Source organism: Paroedura picta, chromosome 10, assembly GCF_049243985.1.
Source record: "Paroedura picta isolate Pp20150507F chromosome 10, Ppicta_v3.0, whole genome shotgun sequence".
Lineage (NCBI taxonomy): Eukaryota > Metazoa > Chordata > Lepidosauria > Squamata > Gekkonidae > Paroedura > Paroedura picta.
Window position 1 is genome coordinate 80,835,404 of NC_135378.1, and position 26,272 is coordinate 80,861,675.

At 47.4% G+C, this 26,272-nt stretch overlaps 1 protein-coding gene across 3 annotated transcripts in view; it reads right to left on the reverse strand.

The window, feature by feature from the left end:
• FRAS1 (Fraser extracellular matrix complex subunit 1) overlaps positions 1 to 26,272 on the reverse strand; it is a 282,626-nt gene that overhangs the window by 156,874 nt on the left and 99,480 nt on the right. For all 3 annotated transcript variants that reach the window (XM_077301093.1, XM_077301092.1, XM_077301091.1), the window contains exons 5-11: positions 25,238 to 25,397; positions 22,006 to 22,139; positions 18,169 to 18,252; positions 14,020 to 14,121; positions 12,507 to 12,698; positions 6,758 to 6,847; positions 272 to 419 (exon numbers count right to left, since the gene is read on the reverse strand). In XM_077301093.1, the coding sequence (XP_077157208.1) occupies positions 272 to 419; positions 6,758 to 6,847; positions 12,507 to 12,698; positions 14,020 to 14,121; positions 18,169 to 18,252; positions 22,006 to 22,139; positions 25,238 to 25,397 (910 nt within the window). The remainder of the gene's footprint in view (positions 1 to 271; positions 420 to 6,757; positions 6,848 to 12,506; positions 12,699 to 14,019; positions 14,122 to 18,168; positions 18,253 to 22,005; positions 22,140 to 25,237; positions 25,398 to 26,272) is intronic.

Consider the following 26,272-nt stretch of genomic DNA (forward strand, 5'->3'; position numbering starts at 1 on the left):
TTCCCTTGGCATCCCTCTACCATCTTCTCCCCACATTCCTAGCATGGTCCATGCTTCTACATATTGGAAAGGAGGTCAGGGTATCTCCTAGTGAGGGTATCTTCTAAGAGCTTCTCCCTCAGGAAATCCCACATGCAAGTTAGCATAAACATTTAGAAGGATTTTTGTCGACATTGTTAAATAGTTTTGAAATGTTACACATCTAAGCCTCTAGTGATAAAATGGGTTAGCTAAGCCAGAGAAACAAAGAAGAGTTTAATCATTCAAATACCTGGCTTGCACTGCGGGCAACATTCCCCAGGAACAGCTACTGGCACGCTGCCCACAGGGCAAGTTGGACAAGATGCAGAATAGCAGACCACCTCAGTATCCTGGCACTGACATTCGCGGCACGGACCTTCCTTCCATTTTTCACCACTCTGAACAGAAACACATGAAAGGTCGTGAGATTGTGCATCATTCCAGTGTTACCGAAGTCTCTTCCAGCAGTTCAAATCTGGAAAGGAGGTGGGTTTCTTTCCCCTGTATTGTTAGCTGGAGTTAAGTCCTTGAATCTACCTCTGAGGGGCCATTGCCCAGTGTGAGTCACTGTTCTGGTCAAACATCCTCTGGACAAAGGTCACTTTCAGTTTTATTAAGTTTAATAATAGCCCATGTCCCATATATCCGGAAGAAGTTCCTTACAGTTAGAGGGGTTTCTCAGTGGAACAGGCTTCCTCGGGAGGTGGTGGGTTCTCCATCTTTGGAGATTTTTAAACACAGGCTGGATAGGCATCTGACGGAGAGGCTGATTCTGTGAAGGCTCAAGGGGGTGGCAGGTGACAGTGGATGAGTGATAGGGTTGTGAGTGTCCTGCACAGTGCAGGGGTTGGACTAGATGACCCAGGAGGTCCCTTCCAACTCTATGATTCTATGATTCTATGTATAAATGCACAGATTCAGAAAACAACAACAATAAAACAGAAGTTTGCTACGCCAACACCACAATTTTGATATAAACGACTCAAAAACCATCTTCGTCTTACATTATGGGGAAAGGATGAATATTTCAAAATCCATTTTCTCAAAGAAAAAAATCATATCCTTCTGCTTCTTATTTTGGACAGTAAAAGAGAACACAGAATAAAGAACCGAGTCCTGTCATTTGGCAGTCACAGTTGCGCTGGTTTTGGAAGTATCAGAAGAAAACAACCCTTCATCTGAGCTGCAAGTAAAGTGTTGCATCGCACAATCATATGTGACCATCCCAATTTAGGAACTGTTTAAAGTACAGAGGCAGATCAAATTCAGTGGAGAATTTAATTCTGAGACAGAGTGGGGAACATTTCCGCCTCGTACCTCGTTGAAGGTCATTCCAAACAGTTTCTGCATAAGCAGTGATGGTCCTTTTTTAATTCAGTTTCCTGCTTTACATAATCCCAGATGCTTCACTTTAGCACCCACAACAATCATGCCATCATGACCAGCTGTGTTCTTTTGCTGATGACACAGTAAGAACAGAAGGTCGTAATTCCATCCCTCTATAAATTAATCCCATCTATAAAGTAATCCTATAAATTGACCCCAGTGACAGGACAGGAATTCCCACCATCCATGCAGACTCATCAAGGTTCTGGTACTGACCTTCAGAGCCTTAAACAGTATGGACTGGCATACCTACAAGATCGCCTTTTCCTTTACATCTCCCAAAGAGCATTAAGGTCATCAGATCAACATCTTTATGTCCCCCACAGGGGTCTTAGCTCTGCAGGTATGAATTTACTGGTTGTCCAGACCCCTGGGATATACGCCTAGCGTTTTCAGCCCTGGCCCCAACCTGGTGGAATGAGCTCCCGGAAGAGCTAAGGGCCCTGTCGGAATTGTCAGCGTTCCGCAGGGCCTGCAAGATGGAGCTCTTCCGCCAGGCATATGGTTGAGGCCAGAGTGGTACCCGGCATTGCCATCTGAGGAGCTCTAAGTGGAGGTTAACTAGGTTCTTTGCTCCCAGGGAGAGAGAGAGTGATTGACCCATGCTGAATGGGGGAATGGGCTGGTATTTTATTGTCCACCATCTTGTTATGTTGTTATTCTCACTATGTTATATTGTATTAATGGGGTATTTTAGGGGATTTTATTGTATTTTATTGATTTTGTAAACCGCTGTGAGACATTCAAGAGTGGCAGTATATAAATATAAATTGTTGTTGTTTTTGTTAGGTGCAAAGTCGTGTCTGACCCATCGTGACCCCATGGACAATGATCCTCCAGGCCTTCCTGTCCTCTACCATTCCCCGGAGTCCATTTAAGTTTGCACCGACTGCTTCAGTGACTCCATCCAGCCACCTCATTCTCTGTCGTCCCCTTCTTCTTTTGCCCTCGATCGCTCCCAGCATTAGGCTCTTCTCCAGAGAGTCCTTCCTTCTCATGCGGTGGCCAAATATAAATAAGTAAATAATCATCTGCTCAGAATCCCCACCCAAAGAAGGTGAAATGGACCTCAATCAATTTGGCCTTGGCTGCAGCCTGATGGAATGCTCTGTCCAAAGAGATCAGGGCACTGCAGGATCATGACCAATTCCGCAGGGCCTGCAAGACAGAGCTGTTCCATCAGACCTGTGATCAGAGCTCAGAAAAAACAAAAAGAAATGCTGACCTCATTGCTGGAAATTGAGGGAAGATTTGCTCCGGAGACTTTGAACCCCAGCTTGTTTGTTTAGTTAATTAACTGGGGGTAAATCAGAGGAGGGTTTTATGGTTAAAATTGATTTTTTTAAAATGATGTTGACACCCATCCTGAGCTGTATCGGAAGGGCGGGATATATACAAATAAAGATGTTTTTATTTTAAAAGTGCAAAGTCAGAGGACTGAACTGTACAGAGAGATGACGGGCAACCTCCTCCCAGCAAAGGATGCTTTGGGCTCAGGGGACACTTAAAAATGTAATTAAATAACGTGTCAATGGCATGTCAACAGGCCAGTCAGAACACATTACAGCACATCGGTGCGGGTATTACCACCGCAGAGAGCTGTAGCTACTCAAAATAGATAGTGTAGCCTTCACCTTGGACAGCTTTAATGCTTTACCACCAGCTGTTCCGGAATGGAGATAACGCATCTATCCCTTCCTCTCAATGTGTTTGCACCTGCCAATTAGGCACAGTCGAAATAATTGACTACGCATTACGGCATTGCCCTCTGTACAGAGGCAGGCGGTCTCTATGCATAACGCTAATCTTATCAAATTTTCCAAGCAGGGCTAATCAATGTTATAATCCCCTCCTCTATTCGGATTGTTCTGAAGGTGGCCAAATGTTGCGCCTAGGGATGTCTTAAAAGAATCCAGCTGATTAAGGAGAAAGGAGCAAGAGATTAGTAACACCTTAAATACTAGCGAAATTTGTGGCAGGGTATGAGCTTTCATGAGCCACTGCTCAATTCTTCAGCTACTAGGATATCTGGAGAGATGAGCAGTGACTCACAAAAGCTCCTCCCCTACCACAAAAGTTGTGAGCCTTGAAGACACTGCTGGGCACTTGCTCTTTTCTGCTAGGTCTGACTGCTGCAGACAGACTAAAAGGGCTACCCATCTTGGTCGATCCCTACGGACAGCTGGTTAAGTCTTTTGATTAATCATGTCTGAAATATTGCAACCGTCCTGACCTGGATGATCCAAGATGGCCTGACCTCAACAGATCTTGGAAGAGGAGCAAAATGAGGCTTGCTTAGTACTTGGATGGGAGACCAAAAAGGACATTCAGGGTCCCTACACAGAGGCAGGCAATGGCAAACCAAGCCAGAAGCCTCCTGCCTTGAAAACCCCATGAGGGGTTTCCCTAAGTCAGCAGTGACTCGACGGTACTTTCCCCCAACACCACCACGGCTGACGTCCGCCTACTTATATGGTTTGCAATTTTCTTGCACACGATGACTCTTCCCTGGGTGTCAATCCTGGCTGATCTTCAATCATAACAAATAAATAAAATAGTAGTGTTGAGCTAGACCAGGGGTAGTCAAACTGCGGCCCTCCAGATGTCCACGGACTACAATTCCCAGGAGCCCCTGCCAGCATTCGCTGGCAGGGGCTCCTGGGAATTGTAGTCCATGGACATCTGGAGGGCCACAGTTTGACTACCCCTGAGCTAGACTGTACTGAGCTAGATGGAGACATAGTCTGAGCTCAGAACAGAGCAGCTTGGCCTAAAGTCTGCTGAGGGAACAGTGACACTTTATTTGACCCTATCATAATGTCTGCATCTGTACAGAGCAAAGACTCCTCTCCTTCTGCAACTCCCTACAACGAGGAGTCTATGCAGAGGGACAAAAATCTGGCCAACCCCTATGGAAAAGTCGTCGGGTTTAAAATATCCCTGTCTTGATGAGAAAGGACCAGATGCTCCCACTATGACTGTTTACGCACTGGAGGTTTCATGCCGGGCTGCAGGCTGGAGTTTTACTTGTGGCAGGTTGCCCCACCTCTTCCTGCACCCGCATGGGGGAGCATTTGGCCTGGTGCACGTCGCCGCCCCCTATCTGTGCTCCTGCATGGGAGCTGGGGCAGTGAAGTTCCCAGTGCATAAACCATTTATGACACACACCAAATCCTGGCCTCATCTCGCTGCCCATGCCTACGAACTCTCTGATGCCTGCTGGGATGTTACGACTTCAGACAAGAACATAAAGAGCCGCAAACAGCATGGAAAAACAAGGCCAAGGCTGTTGGTGCAAAAAAAAAAAAAAGGTACAAATATTTGATTACTTCGTTTCCAAAAAGCTACCCCGCAAAATTCCTGCTCCGTTCTTTAAAAGCAACAGCTAACGTCATCATGGCCAGAATAAGGAAAATTCCCCCTGGTTTGTAATAAAAAAAGCAGCTATTTAGCATACAGATTAATTCCTGAACGATCCAATCCCTTTCCAGTAGAGGCAGTAATCGACGGAAAGCATCTCCAGAAGGTTTCAAAGAAGTCTAGCTGGGCCTCGCTGTAGGACTATAATTACCATCCCACTTGCTTGGCCCTGGTTCTAGCTGTAGCTGAGGTTCATTACAGCCTGAGGCGTAGACAACTAAAGGGGAGGCTGCCCAGGGAGACAGGTCGGTCTGATGGCTCGAAACCAACTGAGCTTCCAGCACCACAAGGCAGTGTTGCTCTGCCTTGGAGCCATGGGGTTTATTTCTCTTGCAAATCCTCTTGCAAATCCTCTTGCATGGTGTTGTCTTCCAATCGCCCACTTTTCCGGCTTTCCCTTGGTTTGTGACTACCTTTCCTGACAGATCTCAGTCCAAGCGGGTTAGCTCTGAACAGGAAGATTTCCACATCAGCGTCATATTTTTGCTGGCGTAGGAAAGGACCAGTAGTCGCCCATAGTGACATAGTCACTAGAATAAATCTTAAATCTACTTTTTTTTTTGGGGGGGGGGGGAGTCCAGGAGAGGTTTACGGATTTGCTGGGCCCGTAGCACTAGGGCCAGTTTAAGGATTTGTGAGCCCTAGTAGAGTACAATTGCGGTAGGAGCAGCCTCCAACAGCAGAAAGGGGTGTCACTCCAAGAGTCCTTAAAGAGGGAAATGGAGGAAGGAGTGAGGCTGTAGCCCTGATCCACGGGGAGGGGGGGTCACCATGCAGGGGCACTGGAAGTGCAGGGCCTGTAGCACGTGCCACATGGATAAATCGGCCCCGGGGAAGTCCTCTGAGCTATTCGTAGCCTGAATAGTCCAACTTGGAGACTATATGGGATCAGCCAACATCAGTACTTGGATGGGAGACCACCAAGGAAGAATGGATTGGCTAGCAGAGAAAGGCAATGGCAAATCGCCTCTGCTTGACTCTTGCCCGGAACACCCATGGACAGGATCACCATAAGTTGGTCATGACTCCATGACAGGTTCTTCAGATGCTTCAGGCACTGCCCAGATTTTCCGTTGAGAAGCACAAGGATTTTCCCATTTCCTTTTCCCTCGCCTTTTGCAATTAACCTTGGGATTTGAATACCTCTCTGATTTTTAGATTTAAAAAAAAATCTGCTATGTGTATAGGAGTGTTATACTCTCTCTGCACATACTTCTCCCCCCCCCCCTTTGTTTGTGTGTTTTGCTCAGATTTGTTTTGCTCCATCTTTCTGCTTCTTCTGCTTATTCTTGGGTGCTGCTAACACAGGAGGTTTGCTGGTGGTTGTGGTTGTTGTTGTTGTTTTAATTAATTGTAGTTTTATCGAAGTACACGGCTGAATTTATTAGATAAGCCGACCTGAGATCCAGGCTGGTTGAAGGGCAGGATATAAACACTGCAAATACATCATATCAATAAATAATGGCCTTTGGATCAAATCTAACAACAATAATAACAACAACAATAATAATAATAAATCTGATCTTTCTCCTGCCCATACATTTTGAAGCTTGCGTTTGTAGGCTTAAGTGCAAGAAACCTGTCTCTACTGACATGAAAAGTACCGACATTCAGAATAAAGAACACTCAAGCTACGCAGGCAGAATACCAAAACACCAGCCTCTGATCTTCGGAAAACAGACTCGCCCAATAGTTCGGTGTAGTTTATTCTCCGTTCCCCTTTCGTTTGGGGACTGAAAAACCACTCGTATGGTGCCGCAATTGTCATTCGAACATGTCACCGCAGTGCCAGGGCATGCTTTAAATAAATTTCTCGATCACCCCTTCATAAAAATCCATCAGGCCTTATTCTTTGGAAGAAAAGGTACTTCTCCAAGCCCTCATGCGCACCCTGATGGCTCTACGTGCTCGGAATTATCGGGCTACTTACATCTTTGGTATGTTCTTTGTAAACACAGGGGCCACCTCTGGAAACACATTCAGGACAGCATTTGCCTCCTAAATGAATTAATTCTTCACCCTGTGGAGAAAGAGGCACCGGCAGCAAGAGACAGGGAATTAGCATTTCTCGACGATAGCGGTAAAAGACGGTGGGGGAGTGGGGCCATTTTTGCTGGAATGCATACTTCATGATCCTATTTCCCCCTTATCTTTCCCACAGCCCATTCCATCACTTCTTCATTCTTCTTTTTTCCCAAAAAGATACTTGCTTAAGTAGCACTGTGACTGTAGAACAAGCCCTGCAAATCGTCCTTGAAATCGTACGCAAGTGACACAGCCTCAGCTACAGGGGGCTGCAGATCCTGTTCCAGGGGCCACATTCCTTCTCCGTGGCTGTTGTATTTGGTGCGTTTGACACCTCAATGTACATCATATATTAGTATCATACTGTCTTTCCTAGACCAGGATGACAGGTATGGGGCGGAGGGCGATCCATTTTGCTCCTCACAACAGCAGGGTTTATTTATTTAGAAGAAGAAGAAGAAGAAGAGTTGGTTCTTATATGCCGCTTTTCCCTACCTGAAGGAGGCTCAAAGCGGCTTACAGTCGCCTTCCCATTCCTCTCCCCACAACAGACACCCTGTGAGGTGGGTGAGGCTGAGAGAGCGCTGAGATTCCTGCTCGGTCAGAACAGCTTTATCAGTGCTGTGGGGAGCCCAAGGTCACCCAGCTGGTTGCATGTGGGGGAGCGCAGAATCGAACCTGGCATGCCAGATTAGAAGTCCGCATTCCTAACCACTACACCAAACTGGCTCTCAATTTAATTTATTCATCATTATCATTAGATTTATATATCAGCCCTCCTGTTACACTGCCATCAAAGACAATTTAATGCGGCCAATTTTAGACAGACCCCAATGAATAAGTTAGTGTCCTGGCCCACACCTGGTGGAATGAGATCCCCGATGACATCAGGTCCCTGCCGGAGCTAAAAGAATTCCACCAGGCCTGCAAGATGAAGCTCTTCCACCAGGCTTCCGGTCGAGATAAGTAAACCAACCCACCAACAGAGTCCAGAGGCCCTTCCCACCATTAACTCCACCCACAGAAGAAAAAGAAACTGAATCACAGCACAGCTAATCTATGGAGTTAGAATTATAACGTTCTACTATTATATTGAGCCTCTTGTAGCACAGAGTAGTAAGGCAGCAGACATGCAGTCTGAAAGCTCTGCCCATGAGGCTGGGAGATCGATCCCAGCAGCTGGCTCAAGGTTGACTCAGCCTTCCATCCTTCCGAGGTCGGTAAAATGAGTTCTCAGCTTGCTGGGGGGTAAACGGTAATGACTGGGGAAGGCACTGGCAAACCACCCCGTATTTAGTCTGCCATGAAAACGCTAGAGGGCGTCACCCCAAGACATGACCCAGTGCTTGCACAAGGGATACCTTTACCTTTACCTTTACTATTAAATGATTACTGTAAACTCAGAGGAGTTTGGCACAAGTTGTTCCTGTCAAAATGTTACATGTTCAAATCATGACGTTTACTATGTCATACTATATTATGTACGTTTCAATGTAAGCCACCCTGGGGCACAAGGGAGGGCAGTATAGAAATACAATAAAATTGAAATGATAATAAAGTTAAGAAACTTCTTAACGATGAAAACAGCTGAACAGCTCTTCGCACTGCTAAATTCTGTGCTGCAGCCATTAAACCGTGTAGTCTGTACAGAGGACAGAAAGTATTACTTCCAATCTCACTGATTCGCTACTTTGCATATGGTGTTTTGGAGATCTCCCACCCTACAAACCAGGGTGTTTTCCGCATGTGTCAGATAATGTACTTTCAGTGTACTTTTGCACCTGGATGTTCCTGTGCAGGACAGGAAAATATACTTCTAAAGTACACTGAAAGGGCATTAACTAATGTGTGCGGAATGGGCCCTAGATTCCAAGCCCAAGTAAACCACAGGCTTGGGAATCCGGCCTGGTTTGTAAGCATTCCTGGTTTGTAAGCATTCCAGACCCCAGAGTTTAATCCCGGTTTGGGATCCTGGTTTGTAGGCAAGAACTCAGATCATGGTTTGTGTTTTGGTGGGAAGGCCAAACTGTGGTTTGTTTTGAATGCGGAAATCTTTCATTTCTGAACCGCACAGGTCAGGGGGGAAAGGGAAAGAGGAATTAGTGAGATGATGAATTTCCAGGGTTCATTCTTAGTCTGTTACAGCAGGGTAGATTGTTGAATCTGAAAGTGTGGCAGGTGACAGTGGAGGAGCGATAGGTTTGTGAGTGTCCTGCACAGGTCAGGGGGTTGGACTAGATGACCCAGGAGGTCCCTTCCAACTTTATGATTCTATGATCTCTGAAATCATGGAGCCTACCTGGCAGCCTGCACTGAGGGGAACATTTCATTAACCTTTTGGAGAGAAGAGGTTGGTCAATGTTGACCACTTCGGGAAAGTGTACTTCTCTCAAGCATATGCTAACTATTTAACTATCTGCTACAAAATGCCACGGTATGGAAAGAACCTTGTCCCAGTACATATTAACATTCCCGTGCCTGCTGTTACCTACCCTAGCACGCACAAGTACACACTTCATTTGAAAAACAAGGACAAATATGTACGGGGTCCATTCTTTATGCCAAAAAATCCGTTTACGTCTGCCAAAATTCAGGATTGGGGAGGCATCATTTAAGATAACGAGACCACTTTTCACTGCCAAGCCTGTTATGTGAGAGCAGGGGCAGGACAGTGCTGAAAAGAAATACACTTCAATTGTGTACACGGTATTTTACACTTCATGCCATTCCTGAGGTAACATAATGTCCTGAAGGGAGAATAACAAAACCCTTCTTCTGTCGTGTTCTTTTTTTACCTCAAGCAGTGGCCGTTTGTGATTGAACAGGCAAGGACTCTCTTGGAAGATTATTGAGGGGAACTGAAGAAGGAATTTCTTCATGACATCTCTTTCACCTCAAAAATGGCCTGAACGAACCTGGCCTGTTATCCAATATGTTAATCAACTAGTTTTATGGAAGGGCTTTTTTGAGGGAAGTATGGAGAAGGGGGCCTTGTTCGCCCCTGTTTACTGAAGTGGGCTGCCAGAAAGCGTCCATGATCCCCGCCACCATTCCCCTCTTGCTTCTAGACTGGCCACCAAATATTCATAGAATCATAGAGTTGGAAGGGACCTCCTGGGTCATCTAGTCCAACCCCATGCACTGTGTAGGACACTCACAACCCTCTCGCTCATCCACTGTCACCTGCCACCCCCTTGAGCCTTCACAGAATCAGCCTCTCTGTCAGATGGCTATCCAACCTCTGCTTAAAAATTTCCAAAGATGAAATTAATGCAAAAGAAATTCTGTCTGAACATCCGGAAGAAGTTCCTGACAGTTAGAGCAGTTTCTCAGCGGAACAGGCTTCCTCGGGAGGTGGTGGGTTCTCCATCTTTGGAGATTTTTAAACACAGGCTGGATAGCCATCTGACAGAGAGGCTGATTCTGTGAAGGTTCAAGGGGGTGGCAGGTGACAGTGGATGAGCGATAGGGTTGTGAGTTTCCTGCATAGTGCAGGGGGGTAGGCTAGATGACCCAGGAGGTCCCTTCCAACTCTATGATTCTATGATTCTAAATTCCATCTAAACATCTGGAAGGAGTTCCTGACAGAGCGGTTTCTCAGCGGAACAGGCTTCCTCAGGAGGTGGTGGGTTCTCCATCTTTGGAGATTTTTAAACAGAGGCTGGATAGCCATCTGATGGAGAGGCTGATCCTGTGAAGGCTCACGGGGGTGGCAGGTGACAGTGGATGAGCGAAAGGGTTGTGAGTGTTCTGCATAATGCAGGGGGTTAGGCTAGATGACCATGGAGGTCCCTTCCATGATTCAATGATTCTTCTGTTATGGCTATCCATTGCATAGGACAGAAATATTAAGCACAGCCTTCCAACAGCCTTGCTATACTCAGGAAAAGATTTCTAACCCCCTTAGCAACCCGATCCTTTTAAAAAATATCCCAGAATGTCCAGAATGTTGCATTCTCAGTACAGGAGAGGTGCCTTGGGAGTTAGCAGTGCACTAGATTGTTGAAATTTCTCAAGCAGTTCGATGCCTTACAACAAACAGTACCCCTACCCTAAGCAAGAAAAAAAATCCATATTTGCCAGAGAGCTTCGAGACATTCTCTTGGGGCTTGAAACTCATGGTTTGTCAGTGCATTAAGTCAAGCCTGTTTGCTGGAAGGGCGTTAAATCCCTTGCCCCGTTCCTGGTTTCCCTATTTGCACTTGATAATCCAATGCCTGCTTACCTGCCTGGGATTCGTGCCTCCCCCTCTGGCCTCGTTACAGTTTAAACAGAGTTATGTGACCAGAAAAGTTAATTCTTCCCCAATGAAGGACGGAACCCGTGGAGACACGGCTTCAATTTAGCTCTGGCTCACTGATGCAAGTGCCCTAAATACTGAGCTGGAGAACAGATCGGGAAGTTTTTGCAGCAGGGAAGTTAGGACCGGTTCTTGTGCTAGCCTTAAATATTTCAGTGAAATAACACCGGTCTCACAACTGGGGCAGATAAACCGGAATGCCCTGGCCAATAAAACTGCAACGCTATTTATCTATGATCTACCAGCCTATCGACCTACCTACATGTATACATAAATAAATACATACAATCACTCAAACACACCTGGGGGATTAGGGTTGCCAGCCCCAGGTTGTAAAAAACCTGGACATTTGGGGGGTGTTTGAGGAGTGCAGCCTTAGGGAGGGGAAGAACTTCAATGGGTTATAAAGCAGGCAATTTCTATTTCAAAGCAGGCAGTTTCTCCAGGCGAACTGAGCGCTATCACCTGGGTATCAGTGGTAATTCCAGGAGATCTCCAGCTACCATTCGCCTTTCGCCAGTGCCCTGATCCCCACAATGGTTGCCAACCTCCAGGCGGTGCCTGGACATCTCAAAGTACAAGTCCAGACAAGAGAGGGTAGGCTCTAAGGCAGGGGGGGCCTATCCGTGGCTCTCCAGATGCCCGTGGACTACAATTCCCATGAGCCCCTGTCAGGAATGGTAGTCCATGGACATCTGGTGAGCCACAGTCTTGGCCACCCCTGCTCTGTGACATTATGGCCCACTGAGGTCTCTCCTCTCCAAACCCTTCCTGACTTTCAATTCGCCATGAATCTTCCAACCCAGGGCCAGCAATTCTACTTCCCACATACTGGGGTGTTTGCTTTGGTGGTTGTCGTGCGCCTAACATGCGGAATGAACAAGCTTGAAAGTGCACAGTGCGGACACAAGAGGGACAAATCAATGTCTACATACATTGGAGAGCCAGTTTGGTGTAGTGGTTAGGAGTGCGGACTTCTAATCTGGCGAGACAGGTTTGATTCTGCGCTCCCCCACATGCAACCAGCTGGGTGACCTTGGGCTCGCCACGGCACTGATAAAACTGGTCTGACCGAGCAGGAATATCAGGACTCTCTCAGCCTCACCCACCCCACAGGGTGTCTGTTGTGGGGAGAGGAAAGGGAAGGCGACTGTAAGCCGCTTTGAGACTCCTTTGGGTAGGGAAAAGCGGCATATAAGAACCAACTCTTCTTCTTCTTCTTCTTCATCCAAGACACAGCCTCGCAAAAGAACTAGGCCCGGCCGTCTCTTCCTGTTGAATATCCTTTCAGTAAAGCTGTGAAAAAAAGGTCTTTGTGATGGATAGTTTTCAAAAATAAGAGTCCCTTTCTTACCGCGGCACATTCCACTCTGGCGCACTCTCCCTTCCAGCAAGCGACCTGCCCTGTGTCGCACACGCAGAACTCGCACTGAGGGCCGCTCCACATCTCATTGTGGTATCTCACAGAGCCTTTGTGCACGCAGCTCCCGTTGGCTGGCAGGCACTCCTCACAGCAATTCTCCGGACGTCTCACTTTGCTCTCTCCCTGGGAACCAAGAGAGCAGGAGGCTGAACAGAGAGATCTTTGAGAAGGAAAGAGGTTGTCCACCTGGAGATGAACGGCTACTACAGTTGAATTCTAGACAACCAAGGAAAAGGCTGCTTTGCAGGGAGGACTCTGAGGTGCCTCCCTTCCCAAACCCCACCCACCTCCAAAGTCTACAGGTATTTCCTAACCCACAACCCCACCCCCTACTGCGGTGGTAGACTGTGCTGGGGGCCCGTTTCCATCTCCCAGCTGGTGATGATGTCATCCGTTCAGTCGTGTCTGACCCTCGGCGATTCTATAGGAAAGTCTCCGCCATGCGCCCCCATCTCTGACTGCTTCTTTTAGTTGGTTCATGGTCATCCCTGTGTCGGCTTTGATCGTGTCGAGCCAGCGGATCCTTTGGCGACCACGTTTCCTTTTGCCGCTGACCATGCTGAGCATTAATGATTTTCTAGCGAGTTTGATCACATGATGTGTCCAAAGTAAGTGAGCTTCAGCCGTAATATCTTCCTTTCTGATGACATAGTTGGTTTGCTCCTTTCTAAAACTGTCTTGCTGGTAACTTTGGCTGTCCGTGGTATTCACAGCATTCGTCTCCAACACCATAATTCGAACGCATCTATTCCCCTCTCATCTTAAGACTGATGCCCAGAAAATGGGGAACATTTTTTAAAGTTATTAGCATACCACCATCTTGTATCTGTATTTATATTTTATATCGTTTTACCGTTCTATCGGGAGTATTTTTAATTGATACTGTTTTGTTTGTGAACTGCCACGCGCCAGTTTGCGGGAGCGGCAGTATAGAAATGCAATGGTAAATAAATAAATAAACAAACAACAAAGCAAACGAAGACCAGTCAATCCAGGTAGGTCAAAAAAACGAAACAAGAGGAACAGCACAAAGGATGATCGATAAAGATTCTTCAATGCCAAATCACTTGTGTCAATGTTCCAAAGAGTCAAGCCAAAACAGGGTCCGGGTTTACCTCCCATTTTCAATGCATACACCTTTCATCAGTAGCTTGGCCCTCAAATAAGCTATATGCTTAATGATTTCCAGTTTTAACAGTGACATAAGCAACGTGCTTGTGAATTTCCACTCTTAAAGCATACAACGATCTCTTATAATATCCATTGACCATAGGTTGATGAAGATGTCATAGAGCAGGAGTAGTCAACCTGTGGTCCTCCAGATGTTCATGGACTACAATTCCCATGAGCCCCTGTCAACAAATTCTGGGAAAGACCACAGGTTGACTACCCCTGTCATAGAGGACCCCATGCAAAACTCCAGTTTTCTAAGCAAAGGATTTACCTTCTCACAAGTCAGGGGGCTGCAGGTCTGTCTGAGACACCTGATCTCTCCTCGGTCACATTTACAAGTCATGCAGGTATCCTTCTGCCACTGTTCACCATGCTGTAAAACAAGAAGGGACATGCCCGTTTCCATCACCCCTATTTATAATTGCTGCCGATCTCCCTGTGCTTTTCCCATGGGGTACTTTTTTATGGATTCAGGTGGGCTGCACTCGTGCAGGTACAAGCCACGGCTTTTGAAGGAAAGGATGAGCCAGCAGTAAAAGGTATTTATTGAGCATTCCGATCTCATTATTGGTCCTGTTTCTATATCACACCAATGCATCTTATTTCAAAGTGTTCTAGAGGTTCTAGAGGTAAGGTTACCTGGTTCAGTTGTGTGACTCAACCTCTGTGCATGAGTTAATACTTTCAAAGGTATGTTCCCATTGGCTGCAGAGGAAAGGACACGCAGTAATGGGTTTAAACTACAAGTACAACGATATAGGCTAGATATCGGGGAAAAAATTTCCCAGTCAGAGTAGTTCAGCAGTAGAATAGGCTGCCTAAGGAGGTGGTGAGCTCCCCCTCACTGGCAGTCTTCAAACAAAGGTTGGATACACACTTTTCTTGGATGCTTTAGGATGCTTAGGGCTGATCCTGCGTTGAGCAGGGGATTGGACTAGATGGCCTGTCTGGACCCTTCCAACTCTATGATTCTATGATTCTTCTATGATTCTATGATTCTTCTATGATTCTATGATTCTAAGGCCACCCCCTATCTGCCCTGGCTTCTCATTCATCTCCGATGGTAGCCATGTGGGCCTGCAGAAGAGCTAGATTTGACTGCACTGGCACTTTAGAGACCAAACTAAGAACTCTTTGGTCTCCAATGTGCAACGGAACCAAAAAAATCTGGTTTCCCTCCAAAGTGCTAGTCCACTTGAACCCAGCCATTCATTTCAGTGGCAGAAGCAAGACCGAGGTATGATATTAGACCTCACATCTAATTATACCACTATGTGATATCTGACATTCTATCCTCCTTTCAATTCCATTGTGATGAAACTGTAATAGTTAACAAATTACTTGATAGCAAGGATCCTGCTCAAATTGCCCGCATCGCAGCATTTTTAGGCAAGGCTTTTAGAATTAATTCCTTGTTTTTAACGAAACGGAGTAACTCTGCTTGATTTTTTAAAATTTTATTACTTTCTATCTCCCCATTTGTATGGCTCATTATGCTAATAAAGGCTTCTGTATCTATCTGATATTAGATCTCACACGGTTGAAGGTATCAGCTATTCTATGGTTTCATAAATATGAAAACCAGGGAAGACAAAGGGCCTTCCTGATGAATTAGACAAATGCTTCATCCACTAAAGCAGTGGTCCCCAACCTTTCTATCACCGGGGACCGGTCAACGTTTGACAATTTTACTGAGGCCCGGGGGGGGGGTAGTCTTTTGCCGAGGGACGCTGCCGTCGCCTGAGTCCCTGCTTTCCTGCTGGTGTCCCTGACTTCCCACCACCTGCTAGGGGGTGCTGCCAGCAGCAGCTGTTCAGTGCCATGCTGAGGGGGAGCCCCAGCCATGGCAGCCACTGGAGAGCACCAAAGGTGAGCCAGTGGCAGAGTGGCAGGGCAGCCCCTGAGGCAGCAGCCGGGGAGGAGGACGAGGAGGAACCGCAGTCCAGTACCAAATGGTCCACTAACCGGTACCGGTCCCCAGACCAAGGGTTGGGGACCACTGCGCTAAAGCACTCTCATCTGCATAGAGACCAACTAGGTTTCCCAGAAAGTCTATCTGTGACAAAGAGTCGCTGGCCGGTTTCAAGCAGCAGCTGGAAAGCTACTTCTCCTGGATGCTTTAGGCTGATCCTACATTGAGCAGGGGGTGGGACTAGATGGCCTGCATGGCCCCATCCAACTCTAGGATTCTGTGATTCTGTAAGTAGTGGCTGGACAGATCCTTCTCCTGGATGCTTGAGGTTGATCCTGCATTGAGCAGGGGGTGGGACTAGATGGCCTGCATGGCCCCATCCAACTCTAGGATTCTATGATTCTGTAAGTAGTGGCTGGACAGATCCTTCTCCTGGATGCTTGAGGTTGATCCTGCATTGAGCAGGGGGTGGGACTAGATGGCCTGCATGGCTCCTTTCAACCATAAGCTTCTATGATTCTTAAATTATCCCTGTGTTGCTGTCCCCTCCGAAAAATTGGCATTCCAGTTGAACAATGACTTTAAACACAGCACTGGTAGCTACTGATGAACCTCTCCTCCATGAATCGTATTTTAAAGCCCTCCATGCCCACAGACATCACTGTAGCCATTGGAGCAAATTCCACAATTTAATTCCTTGAGCAAATAAGTCTTCCCTTTTCTCTGTCTTGAACCTGCTGCCCACCAACTTCACCGGGTGCAAGAAGTTCTAGTATTATACAAGAGGGGAGAAAATGTTCCCCCTATCCAGTTTTCTCACCATTGGGTTCTCAAGACAAGAGACCATCACAGGGGCTTCGCCATTGCTTCCCTCTGGGTCATGACTCTGGTATTTCTTGGTGGGCTTCCCCCCAAATAGTAGCCAGGGCTGACCCTGCTTAGCTTCCAAGATCTGATTGGATTGGGCTAGCCCAGGAGCTTTTATGTATTACAAGGCAGAATTTCCAAGCCCAAATGCAAAAAAAAAGTGCATAAAGGAGATCAGCCATGCATCTACCTGCAGACAACTTTGGAAACAAGCAAAATCTAACTCACCTTTTCCTAAGAAAAGAGGGTAAACTGCTGGCTCAAATTCTCCACAAAGAACATAGAACTGTACAGAGCAGGAATGGCTAAACTGTGGGCCATTCCACTCTCGTTCAAAATTGCACAATGGTTGCAAATTGAAATCGCTACTGATTTGCTGTTATGCACAACGTCGTTGACAATCTGCAACACTCCTGAAACCGATCCGCAAAAAGCGCTTCGTTATAGCGCTTTCAGGGAAATCCCAAAAAGTGGATTCAACCTCTGGAAAGCGCTACACTCTTGCAACCAATCTGCAACACTAGCGGGAAAGTTCTGTGCGTTACCATTGTTGCGGTTTCTGCAAATTCCCTCCCCCTGGCTCTCTCCTCTGATCTTCCAGCAAAGCAATCACCATTTTTTTTTCTCGGAGCGAGCGGAGATCAACACACCGGCGAGCCTTCGTTTACCCAGCGAGGTTTCCCCGGCTGCAGTCCCTCCCCAGAGCTGTTTAAAGTCACCAAGCACCAAGCAACACACAGCCCCGTTTGCTGGTTTATTTTCCCTTTACTTTCACTCTATTTTCGGCTGAAAATCGCGCCCGTGCAGGGGGGGGGTGTATTTTTTTCACTCGGGGGGAGGGTGGCAACGATGAAACGGCAGCTCAAACACCACCTACTAGCTAGACGGGTCTCTCTGCTGCAACGAATCAACACAGATTCGTTGCGATGTGTGTTTTTTTTTTTAACCTTCCTTAAAGGGAAAGGGGCTTTTTGGGAGCACGATAACGGCTGCCCATTGGCTGCTCGTTTGATTGACGGCCAGGGGCGGGACAAAGCTCGGCAATATCGCTTCCTGACTAGCCATTTTTGCCGAGACCGGAACCCTGTGGGAAACGATAGAAACGCAACTGGATTCCACTACAAAGGCAGGTATGCATAATGACGAATTCCACTATTTAAAATGGCGTTTTTTTCGTTCTGCAACCAATTGCTACATAGATCCTGGTGCGGAATGGCCCTGTGCTTCTCCAGATGCCATGGACCACAATTCCTATAAGCCATGAGAATTGTAGTCCACAGACATCTAGAGAGCCACAATTTGGCCACCCCTGCTATAGAGCATTCAGTGCAACTCTGATGATAAGAAGCAAAACTCCAACCTCGATCAGAAATGCCCATCATCCCACCGCTGCCGCCCACCCCTTTTCCAAAATATGTTACCAGTAACGCTCTTATCTGCGTCGGCTTGTGAACCGAGTTACCTCTTGCCAGCACATTCCTTTCTAAGCCCTTTCAACTCCTCACGGGGGCTTTCCAGAGAGAAGAAAAGGAGCAAGTAATTCATGCCGGCAGAAAGCTGGAGGGGAGGGGGAGGGGGGGAGAAAATGGGAGTCGTGTTGCCAACCTCATGTCAGCTCCTGGGCATTCATCAAAGGGTTACCTCAAATGTTCTCCCTGAGACAGAGCAGGATTTTGGAACACACTGCGGGCAGCATTTTCCAGCAGGTACAGCCATCATTTCATCCTGAGCATCAGAAGGGCGGGAGGGAGACACAAAGAAGCCACACATAAGAACTGGAAAAGAGCAGACGACAAGAGGGCATCCGGAAGAAGTTCCTGACTATTAGAGTGGTTCCTCAGTGGAACAGGCTTCCTCGGGAGATTTTTCTTTGGAGATTTTTAAACAGGGGCTGGAGAGCCATCTGACGGAGAGGCTGATTATGTGAAGGCTCAAGAGGGTGGCAGGTTACAGTGGATGGCGATAGGGTTGAGAGTGTCCTGCATGGTGCAGTGGGTTGGACTAGATGACCCAGGAGTTCCCTTCCAACTCTATGATTCTATAATTTAGATGACCCTGGAGGTCCCTTCCAACTCTATGATTCTATAATTTAGATGACCCTGGAGGTCCCTTCCAACTCTATGATTCTATAATTCTGGATGACCCTGGAGGTCCCTTTCAACTCTATGATTCTATAATTCTAGATGACCCTGGAGGTCCCTTTCAACTTTATGATTCTATAGATGACCCTGGAAGTCCCTTCCAACTGTATGATTCTATAATTCTGGATGACCAACTCTATGATTCTATGATTCTAGGGCTGTGGTGCAGAAAGGAAGAAGAGAAATCCATCCCATGTTCTGCCCCAGGAATGGACTGAAGGTGTACATACAATGTGAATCCTGAGAACCCTAACCCCGGAATCCTGAGAAGGTCTCCCATCCAAGGAGTAACTTGGGCCAACCTTCCTTAGTTTCTGAGATATGATGAGATCAGGCCTGGCTGAGCAATATAACTCACGGGGTAAACACGCTTTCAGAGTATGGGCCGGATGTAATTACTTCAATTAATTAAGGACCTCCAAAACGCAAACAGCCTTGACACGGTCTCCTTGATGGAGCCAATCCGGCCAAGGTGGGGTCGTCCTGCGGCCTTCAGCTTTCCCTAGCATTATGGTCTTTTCCGCTGACTCTTGACTTCTCATAATGGGACCAACTTACAAGAGCCTCCGTTGAGTCATTTTAGCTTCTGGGGAGAAGCTCCGTGATAGCCCAGGATTTTAAAAGCGCCGGTTTAAAAACAAGGAAGAAGAATAAGCACTGTAGGATTTCCCCCCATTAAGGTTAATGCGTTTTCCATTAGAGCCTCTTGTTAGGAAATCTATCAAACGTTCTCAAAATTAGCTAAAGGGGGATTTATTTGCTGTCTCTGCATTAACGCTGAACCTCCAGGCCTGATTATTCACACCCTGCCTGAGTCAACAATATAAGTCTTCAAAGTTCCACGGTGTTCTAATGACCGGGCTGATTAAACATCGGGGTGATCAACTGTGCGATAACAGCCCTTTGAAGAAGAGAGGAGGGACAGAAATCTTTCGGGATCTCCCTCGAATCTGTGAGGCTCCTCTCCGTCAAGCTACAAACGGCAGCAAAGCGTTTTAATGTTTTAGGGAGCAAAGACAAGGTTGAGAATGTTATTTTCGCCCTCTCCGATGAGGAAGGAGCTGGAATTGCAATAAAATCAGAGTCCCGTAGCACCTTTGAGACCAACAAAGATTTATTCAAGGTGCTTGCACTCGAAAGCTCACGCCTTGAATAAATCTTTGTTGGTCTCAAAGGTGCTACCTGAGTCTGATTTTATTATTACACAGAGAAAGAGAAAGAGATTTTTCTTTCTTCCTCCCATCCCACCCTGGTACTTGCTTTCTTTTCTGTATTAGCTTTCCTGAATGTGTCGTCTGGTCATGCACTCAAACTCCCTTATCACAGGAATAAAGGTAAAGGTATCCCCTGTGCAAGCACCGAGTCATGTCTGACCCTTGGGGTGACGCCCTCTAGCGTTTTCTTGGCAGACTCAATACGGGGTGGTTTGCCAGTGCCTTCCCCAGTCATTACCGTTTACCCCCCAGCAGCAAGCTGGGTACTCATTTTACCAACCTCGGAAGGATGAAAGCCGGCTGCTGGGATCGAACTCCCAGCCTCATGGGCAGAGCTTTCAGCCAACATTTCTGCTGCCTTACCACTCTGCGCCACAAGAGGCTCGTATCACAGGAGTACAATTTCTTTTTTAAAAATGTAAAAGAGAACACGCCAAGGGACCATTTTTGCTTGCACTCGAAAGCTCATGCCTTGAATAAATCTTTGTTGGTCTCAAAGGTGCCACTGGACTCTGATTTTATTGTGCTACTTCAGACCAACATGGCTAACCTTTTGGAGCTGGAATTAGTCACCGAACACCTGGCTTCTTAAAATGCAGGTGGGGGAGCGTTAAAAGTGTGTGCGGAGGGGGGGGGGATATTTTACGATGGGAAGATGATGAGGTTTGCCATGCCAGTTTCCGTTACGACCCTCGATGACTAACCTCCCACATCAAGGGAGCTGTACGGCTGCATATAACACAAGAATGTGCTGAGGAGCACAAAACACCAGCCCCTCGACACCGACGGTAAGGCAGCAAATTCAGCGCAGGTCATCCGGCAGCGTTTCTGCTGCGCTCCACACTGAGGAACAAAACTGGTCCCAAACGTAGCGGGGGAAGGGAACAATCACCTTCCCGCTTGGATTCAAAGGTCACTGAACAAAACCCTGGCATAGCATTGCTCTGTATACCCCAGAATTCTTGTTCTTTTACTGGCAATAGTAGAAGAAGAGTTGGTTTGTATATCCCGCTTGTCTCTACCCGAAGGGGTCTCAAAGTGGTCTACAATCTCCTTCCCTTCCTCCCCAGCACAGCAGAGGTAGGTGAGGCTGAGAGAGCTCTGAGAGAACTGCTCTGTGAGGACAGGTCTGAGAGAACTGTGACTAGCCTGAGGTCAACCTGCTGGCTCTGTGTGGAAGGGGAGTGGGGAATGAAATCCGGTTCTCATGACTGGGAACTGCCACTGTTAACCACCGTACCACGCTGGCTTTCTCGATAGGTAAGGGTGAGGCTGAGAGAGCTTTATCAGAAGAGCTTTATCAGTGCTGTGGCAAACCCAAATTCGCCGAGCTGGCTGCCTGTAGGGGAGCAGGGAAACAACCCGGCTCGCCAGATTAGAAGTAGCAGCTTCTGAACCCAGCCTTTCTGAACTGGGAAGCACCCATGAAATTCTGACACAGCGTATTGGGTGCAAGCACAAAATGGTGACTGCTGGAGGTGGAGCCACCCACACCATGGCTGCCACTAGAGGCGGAGCCAACCACAAAAGTGAGGGCCCTTGTGCAGTGGTGACAATTAATGTTGAAGCAACCTTTCAAAAAATCTGCACAGCCAAACAGATCTCCAGGGGCCAACCAGAAGCCATGCTGAGCAAAAGCTCCATGTGGCCCCACCCACTTCCTAAAAAAAACACTTGGCGGGTACCAAGAAAGATGTCCAGGCATGGCTTGTCTTTGGGAAATGTTCCAGAATGAATGAGGTTACGTTCTCATTTTAACAGGATAATCTCAAGGGAAAATCTTTTAACAGCACCGTCCTGGGCTGCATCAGCAGAGGCATCACATCAAAATCACAAGATGCCATCATCCCTCTGTACACAAAATTGGTCAAACTGCATCTGGAGTCTTGTGTGTGGTTCTGGAGGCCTCCCTTCAAAAGGGATGTGGACAAAATTGAGAGGATGCAGAGGAGAGCGATGGGGATGATCCGGGGCCTGGGGACCAAGCCCTGTGAGGAGAGGCTGAGGGACTTGGGGATGTTCAGCCTGGAGAAGAGGAGGTGGAGAGGGGACAGGATGGCTGTCTTTACTACATTTTAAGCGCATGCAATGCAAAGAGGTTGACAGCAGGCCTATAATCTTACCTGGCTGCAGGATACAGGATGACAAACCGCAGTAAAACACAATACGGTCGCATTCCGACAAGTGCATCTCACACACCGGCTGGGTTGCCACTCCACACCGTCTGAGAACATCTGGCCATCGAAAGAGCAAGCCTCTAAACAAACATTTGAAAGCAACAGAGGGTTGTTGTTGTTGTTTTTTTTCTCTGCGTTCAAGGAACATCCCAGAATTAATGAGAATACAATTTCATTTTTGCAGGAGGAACTTACTGCAAAGTCAGGCATCCTTGCAATAATTCTGTGCTCGCCGTATCCTATAAATATACCTCCCCGAGGCAAAATAAGAGATGCACCCGCACAAGAAGGCCTTCAAGTACCTCTTCCTGTGGTGGCATCACCTCTGGGAAGTGTGTTTATGAGAACCAAAATAAGCACGGAAGATTACAGAGATAGCTCATCTCGCCTTAAAGAGTTCCCTGCAAGAAACAGCAGCTCACCTGGAACATGGGACCAATTGCAAGCATGCTTACGGGGATCCGTGGTGGTTAAGACAGGCAGCTTGCAATCTCGAGGACTGGGTTTGATTCCCCACTCCCCCTCCACGTGCAGCTAGCTGCATGACCTTGGGCCAGCCACAGTTCTCTCAGAGCTCCTCAGCCTCACCCACCTCACAGGGTGTCTGTTGTGGGGAGAGGAAGGGAAGGCGCTTTAAGACTCCTTCAGGTAGAGAAAAGCAGTATAAAAGAACCAACTCTGCTTCTTCGGGAATATCAGGGCTCTCTCAGCCCCACCTCCCTCACAGGGGGTCTGTTGTGGGGAGAGGAAGGGAAGGCGCTTTGAGACTCCTTCAGGTAGAGAAAAGCGGTATAAAAGAACCAACTCTTCTTCTTCAGTAGTATCAGGGCTCTCTGAGCCTCACCTACCTCACAGGGTGTCTGTTGTGGGGAGAGGAAGGGAAGGCGCTTTGAGACTCCTTCAGGTAGAGAAAAGCGGTATAAAAGAACCAACTCTTCTTCTTCAGTAGTATCAGGGCTCTCTGAGCCTCACCTACCTCACAGGGGGTCTGTTGTGGGGAGAGGAAGGGAAGGCGCTTTGAGACTCCTTCAGGTAGAGAAAAGCGGTATAAAAGAACCAACTCTTCTTCTTCAGTAGTATCAGGGCTCTCTGAGCCTCACCTACCTCACAGGGTGTCTGTTGTGGGGAGAGGAAGGGAAGGCGCTTTGAGACTCCTTCAGGTAGAGAAAAGCGGTATAAAAGAACCAACTCTTCTTCTTCAGTAGTATCAGGGCTCTCTGAGCCTCACCTACCTCACAGGGGGTCTGTTGTGGGGAGAGGAAGGGAAGGCGCTTTGAGACTCCTTCAGGTAGAGAAAAGCGGTATAAAAGAACCAACTCTTCTTCTTCAGTAGTATCAGGGCTCTCTGAGCCTCACCTACCTCACAGGGTGTCTGTTGTGGGGAGAGGAAGGGAAGGCGCTTTGAGACTCCTTCAGGTAGAGAAAAGCAATATAAAAGAACCAACTCTTCTTCTTCAGTGATATCAGGGCTCTCTCAGCCCCACCTCCCTCACAGGGGGTCTGTTGTGGGGAGAGGAAAGGGAAGGTGAATGTAAGGCGCTTTGAGACTCCTTAGGATAGTAAACAGCGGGGTATAAAAACAGAGCAGGCTTGGGGAAGGAAGTGACCTCAGTGGGCTTCAGTGCCATAGAGTCTGCCCTCTGAAGCAGCCATTCTTCTCGAGGGGAACTGAGTCCTTTTAATTCCAGGAGATCTCCTGGCCCTTCCTGGAGGTTGGCAGCCCCATCTGTAAACTTGGCCAGCCATCTGTAGAGGTACAAGAGGTGTGCCTTTGAGGTCTGTTTTTAGAAATACAGGTAGGGCACGGTTTTTCTGCAGGACTTTCTGCTAACTCCACACCTGGGGATGATCTGCGTATATTGTTCTTCCAACAACTGTGATTCCGAGCTGTTTTTGTGGTGCTGTTTTATAGTGCTGGAGCCGGTGCTGTACCATGCAGCTTAATGGTTCCACTGCTTTGAATGAAGTTGCTTTCACAAGAGGAGAACAGCTGTGTTTTGTACCTCACTTTTTACTGCCCAAAGGCCTTTTAATGCAGCTTGCAATTGCCTTTAGGATGCATTGGGCTGATCCTGCTTTGAGCAGGAGGGTTGGACTAGATGGCCTGTATGGCCCCTTCCAACTCTATGAATCTGTGATTCTATGATTCTGCCTTCCCTTCCTCTTCCTGCAACAGACACCCTGTGAGGTAGGTGGGGCTGAGAGAGCTCTGAGAGGACTGTGACTGGCCCAAATTCACCCTGCTGGTTGAATGTGGAGGAGTGGAGAATCATACCCGGCTCTCCAGGTTAGAGGCTGCCACTTCTAGCTACTGGCTCCCATAATAAAATAATCCCAGTTCCAAAACTCCATTTAATATATAGCCAAAAGTCCGAGAAGTGAAGCTGCCTTATCCTGAATCAGACTCTTGGTCCACCAAGACCAATACTGCAACTCAGAACTGCAGTGGCTCTCCAAGTCCAGGGTCTCAGCCAGAGATCTTTCACATTGCCTCCTACCTGATCCTTTTAGCTGGAGATGCCAAGTATTGAACCTGGGACCTTCTACATGCCGAGCAGATGCTCTACCACTGAGCTGCGGCCCCTCCCCATGGCTCTCCAGGGTCTCAGCCAGAGGTCTTCCCCATCACCTACAGCCTGGTTCTTTGAACTGGAGATGCCAAGGATTGAACCTGGAACCTTCTACATGCCAAGCAGGTGGTCTGCCACTGAGTCATGGTCCTTCTCCATATATCTCCAGGGTCTCAGCAAGAGGTCTTTCCCATCGCCTACAGCCTGGTTCTTTGAACTGGAGATGCCAGGGAATTAACCTGGGACCTTCTGAAGGCCAAGCAGAGGCTCCACCACTGAGCCACATCCCCCCTCCATGGCTCTCCAGGTCTTAGTCAGAGGTCTTTATCATCAACTACTGACTGGTCCTTTTCACTGTAGATGCCGGGGATTGAACCTGGAACCTTTTACATGCCAAGCAGAGGTTCTGCCACTGAGCCAACTTAAGCTCCTTGGAAAGGCAAAAGGTTAAAAACATTTTTAATAAAATTAATTCAAAGTTGGAGTCAGGGGCTTGGCTGCTAAGTGACTTACAAAACACTGGGAAAACATGACCAGACATGTCTCATTTGCTTATATATATATTTAAAAAGAACAGCAAACATGGCCCTCCCCTTCCACAGGCTCACCTCCACTGCCCACACATTTTGGGCAGCACTCTCCTTGACCAAGGGTTTCCACCTCTCTCCTCTTACAAGAAAGATCAGGGCACGGCTTGGGGGTGCAAACAACACTCCCACTGTCACAAAAGCAGGTTGTGCATCCAGAGTCAGCCCATGCGCTCCCATGCTGCAGGGAGAAACAGAGATGAGAGAGAAGGAGACATAACAGCTCACTGTGGGAAAGTGCCCAAGGGAAGAAAACATGAGGGCCGCTCTCCGCATCGATCTTCCCTCATTATTTGACCCAGGAGGGAAGTAAATCCGGGGAAATCAGGTCATATATTTTAAAGTTTGCATGTGTTCCTATAATGTTCCTGAACAAATGTTGAAAATGCAAACTGGCTTTAAGGCTGGTAAATACATTTAAACCTTTATTGTGTTTACCGTGTCTCTTCATTCATGGCAAGGCATGCCCCTTGGTAAAAATATCCTTTCCGTCAGAGATGTCTAGCAGTCCCATTAGTGAAATAAGCAACAATAGGATGGATGCAATCCGGTAGTAAGAGATTGTAACTTTTTTTGAGTTTTTGAAATGTCAGATCTCACAGAATCATAGAGTTGGAAGGGACCTCCTAGGTCATCCAGTCCAACCCCCTGCACTATGCAGGACGCTCACATCCCAATCGCTCATCCACTGTCACCTGCCACCCCCTTGAGCCTTCAATCAGCCTCTCCGTCAAATGGCTCTCCAGCCTCTGTTTAAAAACCTCCAAAGATATAGAACCCACCATCTCCCAATGAAGCCTTTTCCACTGAGGAACCGCTCTGACTGTCGGGAACTTCTTCCGGATGTTTAGATGGAATTTCTTTTGAATTAATTTCATGCCATTGGTTCCGGCCTGTCCCTCCGGGGCAAGAGAGAACAACTCTGCTCCATCCTCTACATGGCAGCCTTTGAAATACTTGAAGATGGCTATCAGATCCCCTCTGAGTCGTCTCCTCTCCGGGCTAAACAAACCGAGCTCCTCTTTATGGTCAGGATGGGGAAGGAAGGGAGCATGG